Source organism: Xenopus tropicalis, chromosome 3 (genome assembly GCF_000004195.4).
Source record: "Xenopus tropicalis strain Nigerian chromosome 3, UCB_Xtro_10.0, whole genome shotgun sequence".
In the NCBI taxonomy this organism is placed as follows: Eukaryota; Metazoa; Chordata; class Amphibia; order Anura; family Pipidae; genus Xenopus; species Xenopus tropicalis.
This window is the reverse complement of record NC_030679.2, coordinates 32,784,481-32,800,746: the sequence shown is the minus strand read 5'-3', so window position 1 is coordinate 32,800,746 and position 16,266 is coordinate 32,784,481. Positions and strand designations below refer to the sequence as shown.

The following is a 16,266-nucleotide window of genomic DNA, read 5'->3' as shown; positions in this document are numbered from 1 at the left end:
TCAAATGGGATTATATAATATCAGGATCACAGTCTGCTATACTTCTTATCACCTATAGCAACCAATAAGAAGGCAGCATTTACTGGTTACTTGTTTAAAAGCCAGAATCTTATTGGTTGAAATGGGTTACTGCTCCTGGGCAAAAATGTGTGCCTTTTACTATTTATGGGGGTAAAAAACAGTAAAATATTTATTTCCAGTATTTTGTAATATATAAACATGGGCTCAGAATAAATATGTTGGAAAGTCATTGCTTCAACAACAATTTTTTCATTTTTTATAATGTTGGTAATGTTGCATCATACAGTTTGGCATGTAGAAAAACTGTTATCTGGAATCACTGCCTAGGAATGCATGTATTTTTTATTACAAAAATGTTTTTGACTAGTTTATTAGCTCCCAGTTATAATAGTGAGTTTCAGTTCTAGTAGGGTTCCCAAATTTTTTTGACTGATCCACAGGAACACAATTAGTCATGTGGACACTCTAGTAATGTTTGCAAATGGTGAGGAAACTGAAAAGGCAGGAACAAAGGAGAAATAGGACTAGGAAAGAATATAATAATGGCTGATATGAAACAAACATTTCAGCAGTTTTATTCTTTTTCTTTTCCTCGGTGGATTAGTTTTTCTTTTCCCTGGTTTTAGGATCTTGGAAACAAGGATCTGAATAGAGAGAAAATTTATCTGGTGTGCCAGATTGTTAGGATTGGAAGAATGGACTTGAAAGACAGCAACCTGAAGAAGTACACCCAAGGTTTAAGAAGACCTTTTGGAGTTGCAGGTATTATGGCAAATGTATTCATAAGTTTAAAGGTACAATGTATACATTTGCAGCCACTGCGAGGAGCAGTCTAGATCCTGTATCAGTCCTGTTTATATGATCATGAAGCGTGTAAGCAGAGAGCATGTGGCCTCCAGTTTAATATTTATTTCACATGTTATATAGTACTGTAGCAGAAAAAAGTGACATCTGGAATGGGAAATATGTATATAAGTCTGTAAATACGTTTGACCCTATAATCATACTACAATAGAAAAGCAAATAACATATTTTAGTAAAAACAATCCAAAATTCGATTTGGAACTTGGCTAAGATTCTGCCTTTTTTTGGTAGGATTTAGATTTGGCCAAATCAAAATGCCTGGCTGAACCAAATCTAACTCCTTAAAATCATGTGACGTTTGGTCACGTGAACACCAAATTTAAAAAAAAATTGCATGAATCATGTGCTTTCTATTCGGTTCGGTATTTGGCCAAATCTTTTATAAAGGATTCATGGTTTGGCCGAACCCAAAAATGGATTTGGTGCATCCCTAGGGCAAAGTGCCAAAACAAATGCAATACACAATGTTTTTTACCCACAATTTGTCTGGCCTCAACTTTTTTGTTGGCATGTAGGATCACCCTTAGATACTCCTTACCTGCTCATAATTTACAAGACAAATACAGGTTACAAAGAGGGGCTGTGGGAGCAAAGCTTCGTAAAATATATAAGTACAATGGAAGGCCAAATTAGCTACAAGCATGTATATTGTAACATATCTAAACAATGCAAAATATTAATTTCGACTGGGTCAAGTGGATTGTACATGCTAGGTTTAGTGTCCAACTGATTGCTAAAAGAGTCACAACTACACAATTGAACTGCTATTATCAGATAAGCTATTGTTTCTCCTACTGAATGTAACCTCAATCAAGTAGTCATGAATTGGGTGAGCCAGACTTGGACTTTTACTGTTGAATGCTAGTCTCTAATCTAACATTAGGTGGGGTATGCAAGCATTTTTAGCAATACAGGTGTCAAGGAGCTGGTATCGTGTTACCTTCCCATTGTTCTGCTGATCGTCTGCCAAGGGGAAAGGGGGGGGGGGTAAAATCACTCCAACTTGCAGCGCAGCAGTAAAGAGTGACTGAAGTTTATTAGAGCACAAGTCACATGGCTGTGGGCACCTGTAAAACTAAGAATATGACTAGCCCCACGTCACATTTCAAAATTAAATAAAAGGAGTGAAGAAGTGCTATTAACTGATGTGTTTTGTAAAAAACATGTTTTTCCGTGACATAATTCCTTTTAACAACTACAATACTTGCACTCATGTGTGTCTTGAGTTTATTTACATTTCATTAAACATTTTTTTTTTGGTTAGTAATGGACATCACTGATGTGATTAAAGGAAAAATAGAAAGTGACGAAGAAAAGCAGCATTTTATCCCATTTCATCCGTAAGTACTGCTAAAGTTTCATTAGCATTTACTTAATCAACCAAGTTTATGATAATCTTTATAAGTGATATTAAAGCATTCATTTAAATATTAATGTGATAGTGCTATTATACTGTATCTAATTGTCTATCAAGCAGTTTAGCGCCACACTTTGCTGGAAAGCACCACACTTTGCTGGAAAGCACCACACCTGCTGGAAAAACAAGCTACACACATATACAGTAGAGATATTTTGTAATAAGGCTGGCTGGCTGAAAAGCAAGGATTACAGTGCTGCTGACTAGTTTATTTTTGCTCTGCCACATTTTGCCATAAAACAGGAGTCATAGCACAGGTCAATGGGGAAACCAGAGATGTAGACGGAGCTGGCAGTCAGGTTCTTGATTTACGATAAAGAGGCAAATTATGATCTAAGTAGTAGAACTTTACTGTCTCTGTGACATAGGTTGGGTAGAGAAAAGCTGAAACTAAATAGAATAGAATACATGGTGTAAGAGAGAAATAACCAAGTAAATCTCTCTTTTCTTTATTCATATAAACAGCATATTACTGAGCATTTGTATGGACCACATTCCTTCATAAAATGCCACCAGGGTGTTTCTGTTAATTCTTATTTTTATGCCCAATTTAGTCATACATATCTTCTTAAAGACCATCTGATGCTAAACCAGAATGATTACATTTTCAATGATTGGTAGTTCAATAATTTATTTTTTTTTCTTTTTAATTAGTGTTGTTGCTGAAAATGACTTTTTACACAGTCTGTTGACTAAGGTCACTTCATCAAAAGGAGATAGTGGAGGGCAAGGTATGTTGTTGCCAATGAGCAAGGAATTAATGTCAATGGAACTATGTTTTGAGAACTTGTTAACACATGCTTGAAGGTTGCGTAATCTTTTGGAGCAAACTTAACAACTTTTTCATTAAGAAATTCTATGGGCAAGGGAAGGTAAAAACTAAGTAAAGGTCTATGTAAATACAGCCATAAACACTTACTCTTTTGAGTCCTCTTTCAAAAGAAACAGGATTTCTTGTCTCATTTTTTATAAACATGTTCTTAGGGCATCTGACTTCCTCTCTCAGAAAAATCCTTCATTCCCAGGACCAGAGTCTGTGCAGCTCTCTCCTCTCTCTTGCCCCCCCCATAAGAATTCTAAGAACTAACTCCCCCACCCTTAGGAATGTGCAATCTGAGCTACAGATGAAGCACTGGGCATCCCAAAATGTGTCTGGTTACAACCAGTTGTGATATCACGAGATAACTATTTTAGTTAACCCAAACTGCAATGTAAAGGTCACCACTAGATGCTCCTAGTGAGCTTAGTCACTCAGTACACATTGTAAAACAGACAGGCAAGACTGGAATGCATTTGATCTTCTTCAGTGTCACATTTGGCTAATGAAGTGTTAGCTCTGGAGACTAGTCACGGATTATTTAGATGTGCAGAAGTTTAATGATCTATTCATATGGATGCAGCCTTTGAATTACTGGTGAAAGTTAAAAGCTATAGGAGAAACACCAATATGTGTTCTCTGGTTCCTCATATTGTGTATATATAAATATCAGTATGCAGCGTTATATATTAAAATAAAACCCATACCATACATGTGCTCTTGTAGCTCAGAGAGTAAGTGAAGATGTACAGTGGGGTGTATGAATGTATGTATTTGTTTATAAAGTACCAAAATTGTATGCAGTGCTTTACAAGGTGTGAATGCAAATAGGGGTATAGTTATAAAAAGTTATGTTATAATAAGTAGAGAGGTTGCAAAGTTATTTGGGCCAAGCAGTTATATCTTGATATCAGGGTTACCACTTAGATTGTAAGCTCTACGGGGCAGGGACCTCCTTCCTACTGTGTCTCATACCACATGGTACTTACTCCCTGTGTATTTATACTTATTTATAAACTTTATAAATAAAGTTATACAGACAATACATACATACCATGTGGCTGGTAAAAATTATGCTTGCTCCCCATGTTATTAATAGGGAAGAGACTATACAAAGGTTGGCATTTTTTCCAGAAAAGGTGGCAACCCTACATAGTATACTATATTGTCAGGGATGGTACATGGGTTGCTGCTGTTTAAGACAACAACCACAATGCCATTCTGCTTACCCTGAGCATTATGTCCTAGTAAAATGGTTTTCCATGTTCCAAATAACTTTTTTTTACTAATTTTTATGTTATTGTTTCCCTAATTTTTTACAATTTTGGCTGCTGAGAATGCTGGGACTTTTAGGGTAGTCAGTTTGGGAAACAGGATTGATAAGCAAATTTCCAATTGAATGGTAGAACAGAAAGACCAGCAAACTACAGTTCTTTCCCAACACCCGCACTGAAATTTGACTTCATGTCATAGTCTGTTCTACCAGACCTATGGGACTTATTTACCTAGTCAGTGTGTTGTATATCTATGTATATCTGTGTCTATTTCTTTACAGGGGTTGCTGCTGTTTAAGACAACAACCACAATGCCATTCTGCTTACCTTGAGAATTATGTCCTAGTAAAATGGTTTTCCATGTTCCAAACAACTTTTTTTTTAAATTTTATGTCATTGTTTCCCTAATTTTGCAACTCTGTATATGGTTTAGGGGGTCAACATATTTTTTTGTGTTTTTACTCAACAAAAAATGCAGTAAATGTGTTGAATTTTCACTAGCTAAAGTTATCTCTAGTGCAATTTATATGTGCTAACTTCCTTTTGGGGTCTCTAAATGCCAGCTCCTTTTGGTGATCCTATACACAATGGGCATCAAACTGGTCAGTGGACCCTGGGCTTTCATATTTATGATATTTTTTTCGATACCTAATACTATGTGGGAAATAAGGTGCTTGAAAGTGAAAGATTTAATGCGATTTTAAGGAATTTCTTCAAAACCGCCAATTGCGGGAAAGCATTGCAACTCTGTAGTTTGGGGTAAAAAGACATGAGTGCCCATTTTGAATTCACCAGATAGGTATATGGTTTAGGGGGGGGGGGGTCAATGTATTTTTTGTGTTTTTACCCCACAAAAATGTAGTAAATGTGTTGCATTTTCTCTAGCTAAAATGATCTCTGGGGCAATTTGTAGCCACTAACTAACCTCATGGATGCCAACTCCTATATAAAGTATAGGAGTTGCCGTCATCAACCAGAGCAAAATATAGAGAAAGCAAAAGATAAAGCAATGGTAAACTGTTGATAGCAAAAGGGGATCACCAAGAAAGTAAAAAGATGCAGATAGTTATACAATTACAAAGCTGATTAAGAAAAATTGGGAGATATTAAAGCAAAATAAAGATCTAGAGCCCTTTATAGGAGATAAACCTAAAATAGTATTTAGACATGCTAGTAACTTTAAAGAGATGTTAGCTCCATCAAGATTAAGAGAGAATAAATTAAAAATAACAGAGAGAGAAATACATGTATATTGTCTCCCTTAGTAGGGATGTTTAAGTGCAACAAATGTGTCAGATGTAAATTTGTTCAGAAAGGTTATGTACGGTGTTTTTTATTATATTGGTAAAACTAAAAGTGGGGGAACATGGAGGGGCCATAAAAAGATAGAAAATCATGCTTCAAAACAATAAACCAATTCCTGTTTTATATAAACATTATTCAGAGGTACATGGGGGGAAATTTGAGGGTACAAAAATTACTGTTATTAAGGAAATTTCTAATAATGACATGAAAAAGGGAGGAGATTTTAATCATTTATTGCTTAGGTTGGAACAGAAAATTATATTTGAATAACAAACTAATCATTAAGGTTGAGGAGACGGCCTCATACAGATAAAAGCAAACAAAAGGAATTCTGGGAATGAATTCTAAACTCCTAAAAAAAATCCCATTTACATGAGTTTATCCTATAGGCTAGAAGCTCACACACTTGGCCTAGGGTCAAGCCCAGAGGACTATGACACCTATCCAGGGTGCACAAATCAAACACAAAAAGGGTGCAGAAGTGTGCGGGTGCAATGCCATTAATTGCCTTGGTAAGGCTCCAGCTGGCGGCTGGAAAGAAAAAAAAAACCTCCCGTCCGCCTAATGGCTGGGGCAAAGGAAGTGAAGCATGATAAGGCAGGAGGAGTCATATGCAAAGCCCCTGACTAAAAAATAAGCCAGCAGCCCTCCCTAATGGGATCACAGCTCCTCCGCTTTCATCAAGCTTCCGCGCAAAGCTCAATCACGCCTCGGTTGGACCTCATTGGCAATGATGCTGCCACTGTGCAAAGCTCTACAGACCGGTTTCGCCTTTTTTGAGGCTCATCAGTGTAGTGCAGGGTTTTCTGATCAGCTTAGGTAGAATCACCGTGTGGCTTCGCAAACAAATCATTAATAATTTGTTATATAATATAATTATAATAGCTGATCAGATTCCCAACTACAGACCGGTTTCTTCTTTCTTGAGGCTCGTCAGTGTAGTGCAGGGTTTTCTGATCTTCAGTATCCTCTGCCTTTACGGTTTTCTGGCTTCCTTTGCAATCAGCCTTTTCAACAAGGAGCTCATAGTAATTGGACCTGCTATCTTTAAGGCTTCTGCTTGTTTTCCCTGCGGAGCGGCGAACAGTGAGAAATGCGTATAGACCTGGACACACGGTGAGTAGCTTTAATAGCAGGGGTATTGCGCACAACCACTGTTACATTCTTCTCAATCCACGGCTATCTGCCTAGGTATTGGAGTGGAGAGAGGGAAGAGGTGCGCTGTGGATTTACTTGCAATGAGACGCATATATGAAAAATCTATCCTGTAAGTAGAATACTACGTGCGGTTATACGCTGGTTAAATCGTATTACACCAGTGTGCGTTTTTTTATCATAATTGCAGAGTGCTGTACATAGCGCACCTTTGGAGGACTTTTACTTTATTCAAGTGGACTTTTGGATCCACGGTTTTGTGGTGCTGCTTAGTTTAATTTACTTTCTTGGTCTTTTTATTCATATAGCGAGTTGTTATATCATATTGTGTACCTCACTAAATATGCAAGTGCTTTATTTGCGTGTTTTATTCAAAGGCAAAGAAAACTAAGTCATTGGCCCTCCCACCCTCCCCATGCCAATAGACTGTTAGTTTTCAGTTTTCTCATTTGTTGTCTTTAATGTTAGTTCTTTTTTTAGTCCCATTATAGAAAGTTCTCTTTCAAACAGTCAAAGGAATGTTATTGGACCCTGGTTTTATCCATACTGTGAATAGCCCAAAAACAGGCTTGTGGTCCGATTGTCTCATAAGTGAGCAAGAGCCATATTTGAGAACATGGATATCCTCCTAATGCCGGCTCTTGTACATCACTCGATCAGTGTAGGAAGGCGTCCTCTGTTTCTTACTGGTGTCATAGTCATCAGATCCGATATTAAATCTATATGTGGGACGGAAATGTATTTCGCCTTCCTTAAATCCTTTGAATATAGAACCTTTAGTCACCTCTTCTGACAGCTGATCATACTGCAGGAGGGACCTCATGTCATTTTCTGGAAGGTTCTCTAGGATGGAATCAACTTCACTCCGACTCTTGCTCAAGCGGAAATTGAAGTCCCCAAACCAGAAGACTTCATCAAACCGGCTTGTTGCATCGTCGGGATCAGAGTAAATGGGGTTTGTGTCAGGAACATTTTTTGGGAGCTGCAGGTTTTTGATTATTTTCTCATAATTCTGTATTCTTTGCTTTACCTTGGAATCTCCTGCCGCAAAGTGGGCATTGATAAAAAGGAATGAGGTTCCAAAGAATGTAAATGAAGCAGCCACAGCCCCTTTGGTCTTAATCATTGGGAAGAATCTCGTAGTGACAGTTGAACATTCAACCTCAGAGCAGAACCATGCAAGATCTCGCCTGATAAACAGAGACAGGTACAGGACACCGTGAGCTGCTGAGTGGAGCAAGACATAACGATCCCCCAGTGTCAGCTTCAGACGGTATTCCCATTCTTGCCTGTAGGGGCAGCCTTCTTGCACTCCGATAACATACAAGTCTTGTGCAGACTCGCCACCCGATGGAAACAGGAAATCATCCAGTCTCTCTGGAAGATCCTTTTTTCCATTCATATTCCAGGTGGCAATAAAGATCCTCAGATTTTTTTGTGGAAGATGTCGTTCCAGTTCATCTTCTCCAAGTAAGCCTTGACCAACCAAGAGCCTCTCTGCTAGATGCCTCTTATGGCTGGTCTGGCTGTGAGAAACGCTAATGCGCTTTTTAGTGGTGTTACTGAAACACCAGTCAATGGCTAGTCCGAAGATTAATACCAGGAGAGCAAAGAGATAAACTAGCGAGTTCTCGTCATTCTCCTCATCTTCATCATTCTCTATTTCTTCATATTCTGGGTTTCCTTTGTGGAACTCCATAGATGTGTGACGCGTATAAAGAAGCGCTGTGAATATCATTACTGATATTAGATGGGCCCAACCCATCCCCCTTCTATAGGGATGTCTCCAGTAACGGCCAACAGTCCAGTTAATGGCAACTGCCAAGGTAAATACCATTAGTATAACTGAACCCAATGGGTAGATCTCTTCAATATCCGTATCTTTAACATTTCTAAATAATTCCAATTCTTCTGGTGTCAGGATGACTTTCTGAGTCAGTGAAGATCGATCAGAGGAATGAAAACATTGTTCCAATAGGATAAGAAAAGCAATGAAAGGTGTGAAATTCATTGTTAGGGAAAGGTTGCTGAGCTCTAGTCAGCAGATGTTGTTCGAAGCAAGTCCCACTTCGAACTGAGCTCTGTGCTCAGTGTCGGGCTTTTATAGCCTGTTGTTGCCATGGTAACCGCATACTAATGAGCTGTTGCTATGGTGATCTTATCAGTGTTGCCATGGTGACTGCATACTAATTAGCTTGTTTCCTTGTTACTTATCAGTGATGTCACAATGCGGTTGCTATTATTATGGGATATATATATATGGTTGGTGATTATTATGGGATATATTGGTTTGAGATTATTATGGGATATATATGGTTGGTGATTATTATGGGATATATTGCTTTGAGATTATTATGGGATATATATGGTTGGTGATTATTATGGGATATATTGGTTTGAGATTATTATGGGATATATATGGTTAGTGATTATTATGGGATATATTCTTTTGAGATAATTATGGGGTATATATGGTTAGTGATTATTATGGGATATATTGGTTTGAGATTATTATAGGCTACATATGGTTGCAGATTAATATGGGATATATATGGTTGGTGATTATTATGGGATGTAAATGGTTAGTAATTATTATGGGATATATTGGTTTGAGATTATTATGGGCTACATACGGTTGGTGATTATTATGGGATATATTTGCTTGAGATTATCATGGGCTATATATGGTTGGTGATTATTATGGGATATATTGGTTTGAGATTATTATGGGATATATATGGTTAGTGATTATTATGGGATATATTGGTTTTAGATTATTATGGACTACATATGGCTGGTGATTATTATGGGATATATTGGTTTGAGATTATTATGGGATATAAATGGTTGGGGATTATAATGGGATATATTGGTTTGAGATTATTATGGGATATATATGGTTGGTGATTATTATAGGATATATTGGTTTGAGATTATTATGGGATATATATGGTTTGTGATTTTTATGGGATATATTGGTTTGAGATTATTATGGGATATATTGGTTTGAGATTATTATGGGATATATATGGTTGGTGATTATTATAGGATATATTAGTTTTAGATTATTATGGGATATAAATGGTTGGTGATTATTATAGGATATATTGGTTTGAGATTATTATGGGATGTATATATAGGCTGTGATTATTATGGGATATATTGGTTTGAGATTATTATGGGCTACATACGGTTGGTGATTATTATGGGATATATTTGTTTGAGATTATCATGGGCTATATATGGTTGGTGATTATTATGGGATATATTGGTTTGAGATTATTATGGGATATATTGGTTTGAGATTATTATGGGCTATATATGGTTGGTGATTATTATGGGATATATTGGTTTTAGATTATTATGGGATATATATGGTTGGTGATTATTATAGGATATATTGGTTTGAGATTATTATGGGATGTATATATAGGCTGTGATTATTATGGGATTTATTGGTTTGAGATTATTATGGGATATATATGGTTGGTGATTAGTATGGGATATATTGGTTTGAGAATATTATGGGATATATATATAGTTTGTGATTATTATGGGATATATTGGTTTGAGATTATTATGGGATATATATGTAGTTTGTGATTATTATGGGATATATTGGTTTGAGATTATTATGGGATATATATGGTTGGTTATTAGTATGGGATTTATTGGTTTTAGATTATTATGGGCTATATATGGTTGGTGATTATTATGGGATATATTGGATTGAGATTATTATGGGACATATATGATTGGTGATTATTATGGGATATAAATGGTTTGTGATTATTATGGGATATATTGTTTGAGATTATTATGGCACTTACTCCCTGTGTATTTATACTTATTTATTGTATTTTTTATAACACTTGTCCTCCCTGTGTTTAATTTTGTATATTGTAAGATTGGACAGCACTGGGTACCCTTGTGGCGCTTTATAAATAAAGTTATACATACATACATACCATGTGGCTTGTAAAAATGATGCTTGCTCTCCATGTTAATAATAGGGAAGAAACTAAACGAAGGCCGGTATTTTTTCCAGAAAAGGTGGCAACCCTACTTAGGATACTATTTTGTCAGGGATGTTACAGGGGTATCTGCTGTTTAAGACAACAACCACAATGCCATTCTACTTACCCTGAGGTTTATGTCCTAGTAAAATGGTTTTCCATGTTCCAAACAACTTTTTTAAAATTTTGATGCTATTGTTTCCCTAATTTTTCACCAAATTTACAATTGAATGGAAAGACCAGCAAACTACAGTTCCTTCCCAACACCCGCACTGTAATTTGACTCCATGTTATAGTCTGTTCTACCAGACCTATGGGACTTATTTACCTAGCCAGTGTGTTGTATATCTATGTATATCTGTGTCTATTTATCTACATCTGTGACATCACCCTTTTCTCTGTAATAATAAAACAGTACTTGTACTTGATCCAAACTAATAAATAGTTTCCCCTTATTGGGGGCAGAACAGTCTTATTGGGTTTATTTCATGTTTAAATGACTCCCTTTGTCTTTGTAATAATAAAACAGTACCTGTACTTGATCCCAACTAAGATATAATTAATCCTTATTGGGGGCAGAACAGCCCTATTGGGTTTATTTAATGGTTAAATGATTCCCTTTTCTCTGTAATAATAAAACAGTACCTGTACTTGATCCCAACTAAGATATAATTACCCCTTATTGTGGCAGAACAGCCCTATTGGGTTTATTTAATAGTTAAATGATTCAATTTTCTCTGTAATTATAAAACAGTACCTGTATTTTATACTGTTTTTCTTTATGGTTAGGCTGGTTTTGGGAGAGGGCATTTTGTTTCCATGTGCAGCACTGATATCTGATTTTCAATACACAGACCGGCCAATAGGTATGCATAGGGGTAAGCAGAGAACATGTATAGCTGCAATAGAGCACCGAGACTGACATTACTAACAGATTAATTATTAAGACCTGGGATGTTAGGAAACTATCATCTGCTGTTAAGTCTTGTTCCTATTATTTATATAATTGCTGACTGTACTAAGATTTACTTGAACTTATTTATTGTCTGGGCCCATTCTTTGCAGGGATCCGGGAGCTCTAATAGTTAAACTATTGAGGAAAACAAAATTGCATAATATGTGAAGGGAGGAGGGAAAAATGCCAAACTACAGTATTAAAAATATATGATTATGCGCCTGATATACGTTGTACCAACGCAGAGGGGCAATGCTGGCAGAAGTCAGCCACATGGAGCACAGTGGAGGTGGAGATCGGCCCGAAATGCCTGCTTTTGCGTTTTCAGCCCGATCTTCGCTCTGTGTAGCTACAGGCACATGAAAGCTGTGATTGTCTGCACCTAGGTTGATGTAGTGCCCAAAAACAGCCCAGTGTGTAATTACCCACAGCAGAGACTAGTGCTCTATTTGCTTTTACCAGGGGGTCATCTTAATCACTCTTAGCGCTTCCCACATTCCAGAATAAAGAACATAAATAAAAAGCAGGAGAAGCCTGGTGTCAAAGTGGATCCCCTCTACTGTGCACGTTCAGTTTTCAGACACCACCTGCTGTCTGAAAACAGAATAACAGCCTAAGAAGGCCTTTTTTCTCCTGACACAGCAGGGAGATGGCATAAGATAACACAAGATAACACAGGCTATCCTGTTTGTAACTAGTTAAGTTTTGGGATACCCAGCTCTTCATCTGTATAAAGGCTATAGCCGCAAGCAGGAAGCAATGAAGACCAAGCAAAAATGGCAGCTGCAATCTTTACAAACAGGCATAGTTTCTAGGGCTCTTTACTCAGGTATGATAATACTTTCTGCAGAATGAATATAGTGTTCTAGGTGGCACTTATGTGGCAAATCTATTGGCAGTAAAATGCCAAAATGACTTTCCTTCTCTTTTGAAGACTATATATGTATGTATGTATATATGTTTTTTTTAACTTATTTATAAAAAACATTTAATACAAGCACATCTGAATGTTTTATATCTTTGTACTTCCATCCAAAATTTCTACTGTAGTTTTATTGTTTTGAGTAGCTTCTTCAGTACAACAAAAGCTTAGAATTAATTACTAAAAAATATTACAATGATAAGCGCCCGGTAAAGTCAATTTACTTTGCTCTTCTAATGTTCCGTTTACTATATTCTGTATAGGCCTGCACAGAAAATGCAGAAGTGCTTTAAAAGTGAGGAAGGAAATTGCTCGTTGTATTTAATGAGTGTAGGGAAACCATGGTTTCTGCTTTGCATGCCAACTAAGCCAGCTGTTAGAAGACAGAGAAAATTACCAAGAATAAATGTTACTGCATGCACAGGGTCACATAATGGTATAACATGCCTCTATCAGACTTTCCCTTTTTATAACTATGAACTTGTTCTGCAAGAGTGAATTACTGTGCCTCCTTGTCTGAAGAAAACAGACTAGAAACTTAAAGTAAATGAAGACTAAATGATTTAAAATGCAAGCCACTGCTCCTTGCTTAACAACGGTTGTACTGGCCTGAAAAGTAACCATAAACAGAAAAAATATGGCTTCACAGAAACCTCTTGCTATAACATTTCTTTTTCTTTAAAAGGGAACCTTCCTCTGAAATTTTTTTTACCATAAAAACACAAAGATTTCCCAAAAACACACATAATATTTAGTCATCTCCCTCCAAATTGCACCCACACTGTAAAGCCACTTAGAATCCCTGGTTCTCAAAATCCCCCATTCAGCACCTACACTTATCACCTTTATTGCTTGGGTCCCCAATTCTCCTGACCACCAGAGAACATCCAAGGTTGTAAATTCTCCAATTTACACACCTCTGTATGGTCTCTTTGGGTACTAACCTGCACACATCATCTCTGGTCTTTCACTGAACAAGACTTAAACTTCCACTTCTTACATACCTTATTCCATCCACTACCTAGCTCTGTATGGTCTCTTTGGGTACTAACATCCACATATCATCTCTGGTCCTTCATTGAACAAGACTTAAACTTCCACTTCTTACATACCTTATTCCATCCACTACCTAGCTCTGTATGGTTTCTTTGGGTCTTCTCCCACTGCTAGTACCTCTACACATCACTTTTGGTCTTTCATTGAACAAGACTTAAACTTTCACTTCTCACTTCTTACATACCTTATTCCATCCGCAACCTAGCTCTTCACACCTTCCTCAGTCTTTGGAGCCAACATTTATCCTTTCTCCAACTTCTTCCCACCCCTGTTCTTCTTTCCCTCACATACACTTCAGAACTCCCAATGCACCTCCATTCTCCCTTACTGCACTTTTCTAGTCCTCCTTTTCTCATGCATTGACCTTTTACAGCACTTCCACTCCTCATTAAGCAATTAATGTGTTCTGAACAACCCAGATTTATTGTTTGAATGGATATATAGCAGAATGCAATACATTCCTAATAAAAGATACATGTGTTATTTTTTCCATACAGGTTTGTGGGTGACAGTAAAAATGCTTGTGGGTGATTCTGTACAAATTCGCAAGGATTATCCTCATCTTGTGGACAGAACAACAGTAGTTGCTAGGAAGCTGGGATTTCCTGAGATAATCATGCCAGGTAAAAACAAAGGGTGCAAAGCTACATCATCTAAGTTTTAAAAAGAAATTAAATAAAAGTAAATTTATTTATAATAATCTTTTTCAATATTTGCTGTTTATCTTAGTTGTGGTAGACATTTTTGGGTTCATAGAAAATCCCTTGTTGTTTATCACTTGATTCAAGGAAATGTAAAACAGTTGTTGCTAATAAACTTCAAGGAAAAGTATATTCTTGATTTCATGATTCTCCATGAAAACAAAGCAGTCCATAGAATATTTCTTGAAAATGCTGATGTGGCACTAGTTCTTACTGAGGCACTCATGTAAGTTTGAAGTGTTACGATAGACTGTCAAAAGCCTTTCCTTACTTCTTCTTTGGCAAAGGGGGAAATTGGAAAGTTTAAACCAAAAAACATCCTGTGATTTATATTATTTTGGCACCCCTTGTAATTCAAATACCTGTCTGATATTCACATTAATCTCTGGAGAAAATAACCAATGCCATTTTTTACGTCCACAGTTCTGAAGTCATCAGCTTGTTACTCCATTGTAAACTGTTGCCGATAGTGCTGTTCTTGCATTCTGATAAGCACCAAATAATGCCTTGTTAAAATGGGAAATATTTTAGCATTTTAGTGTCTCAATTGTAATATTCTATTATTAACCAGGCTTTTTGCAGATCGAGGTGGTGCGTTTACTAAGATTGGAGATAAATATCATCAGTGATGTTGCCCGTAGCAACCAATCAGCAATTAGATTTACAGTCACCTACAAGTTAGAAATGAAAAGCAAAGTCCTAATTGGAGTGTTAATTAATTACATTTACAATTCATTCCAGCAAATTAATTGTAATACAAGGGATAATGTCATCAATTAATACCATATTTAAAATCCCATATTAAATTCTGAGGCTAAAACACTTGTACCATAGGAGTATTTTATTTCTTTTCTGACCTTTATCCTTCTACTGTACTTAATCCCCTTGGGCGCATTTCACAGGCTTTATTCTCCTTTAGTTCATTAAGGAAGTGTAAATAAATTGGCCAGCTTGTAAACATAAATGGGAAGGCCTGTGGAAGAGGGATGGCTTGTGCTCTGAATGCAATAGATAACACAGCTAACATGCATCCACTCTGCTGAGGGAGGGTGGCTGGTAGCATTATACTAATTCAAAAAGACCAAGTATGATGCAAGTCTTACAGGTTAATGAGATCAGAGAGATCTGAAATAAGAACCAAAGGGCATATATGTGCATTTTAGCATGTTTTAGCACTGCTGCATTAAGGGATGATTAAGTCTATGAGTCTTAAAAATATATTTATGCAAAGAAATTGGAAAATCCATTTCAAAGTGAGATTAACTCAGTAGAAAATATATACATTTAGGCTTATAAATGTTGTAGGCATCCTCCAGGAATATCACCCTTGGAGTTTGAGTGTATGGTGAGGGGTAGAAGAGAAGAAAATGTTTGAAATAAAATATAATATAATAAAAATAATAAAATATAATATAATAAATATATAATATAAATAAGTTTATAAAGAAACAAAGTAGATTTATAAAATATGTGGTTTTAGGGTAAATCCTTTTGGAACATCAATACAGAGAATGTAATGGTACACATCTTGGGCACAATCATTCTAAATTAGTTTCAGGTTAAGGGGAATGATAAGAGGGAATGCTCTCTCTTATATAGTTTATGGCAGGGGTGCCCAGACATTTTCCCGCGGCGATCAACGTCTGACTCCTCCCCGCGTACGTAAGCTGCGTACGTACGCTGCGTACGTACGCATGCCCAATAAACGTATGGATCAGCTGCACTTCCACATTTCCCGGCTTCGATGCAGTCCACCAGAAAGC

At 36.7% G+C, this 16,266-nt stretch overlaps 1 protein-coding gene across 1 annotated transcript in view; it reads left to right on the top strand.

Moving 5' to 3' along the window:
- dock2 (dedicator of cytokinesis 2) overlaps positions 1-16,266 on the top strand; it is a 350,017-nt gene that overhangs the window by 47,332 nt on the left and 286,419 nt on the right. Inside the window, exons 10-13 of the mRNA XM_031898788.1 lie at positions 648-783; positions 2,150-2,225; positions 2,957-3,033; positions 14,300-14,425. Of these exons, the coding sequence (XP_031754648.1) occupies positions 648-783; positions 2,150-2,225; positions 2,957-3,033; positions 14,300-14,425 (415 nt within the window). The remainder of the gene's footprint in view (positions 1-647; positions 784-2,149; positions 2,226-2,956; positions 3,034-14,299; positions 14,426-16,266) is intronic.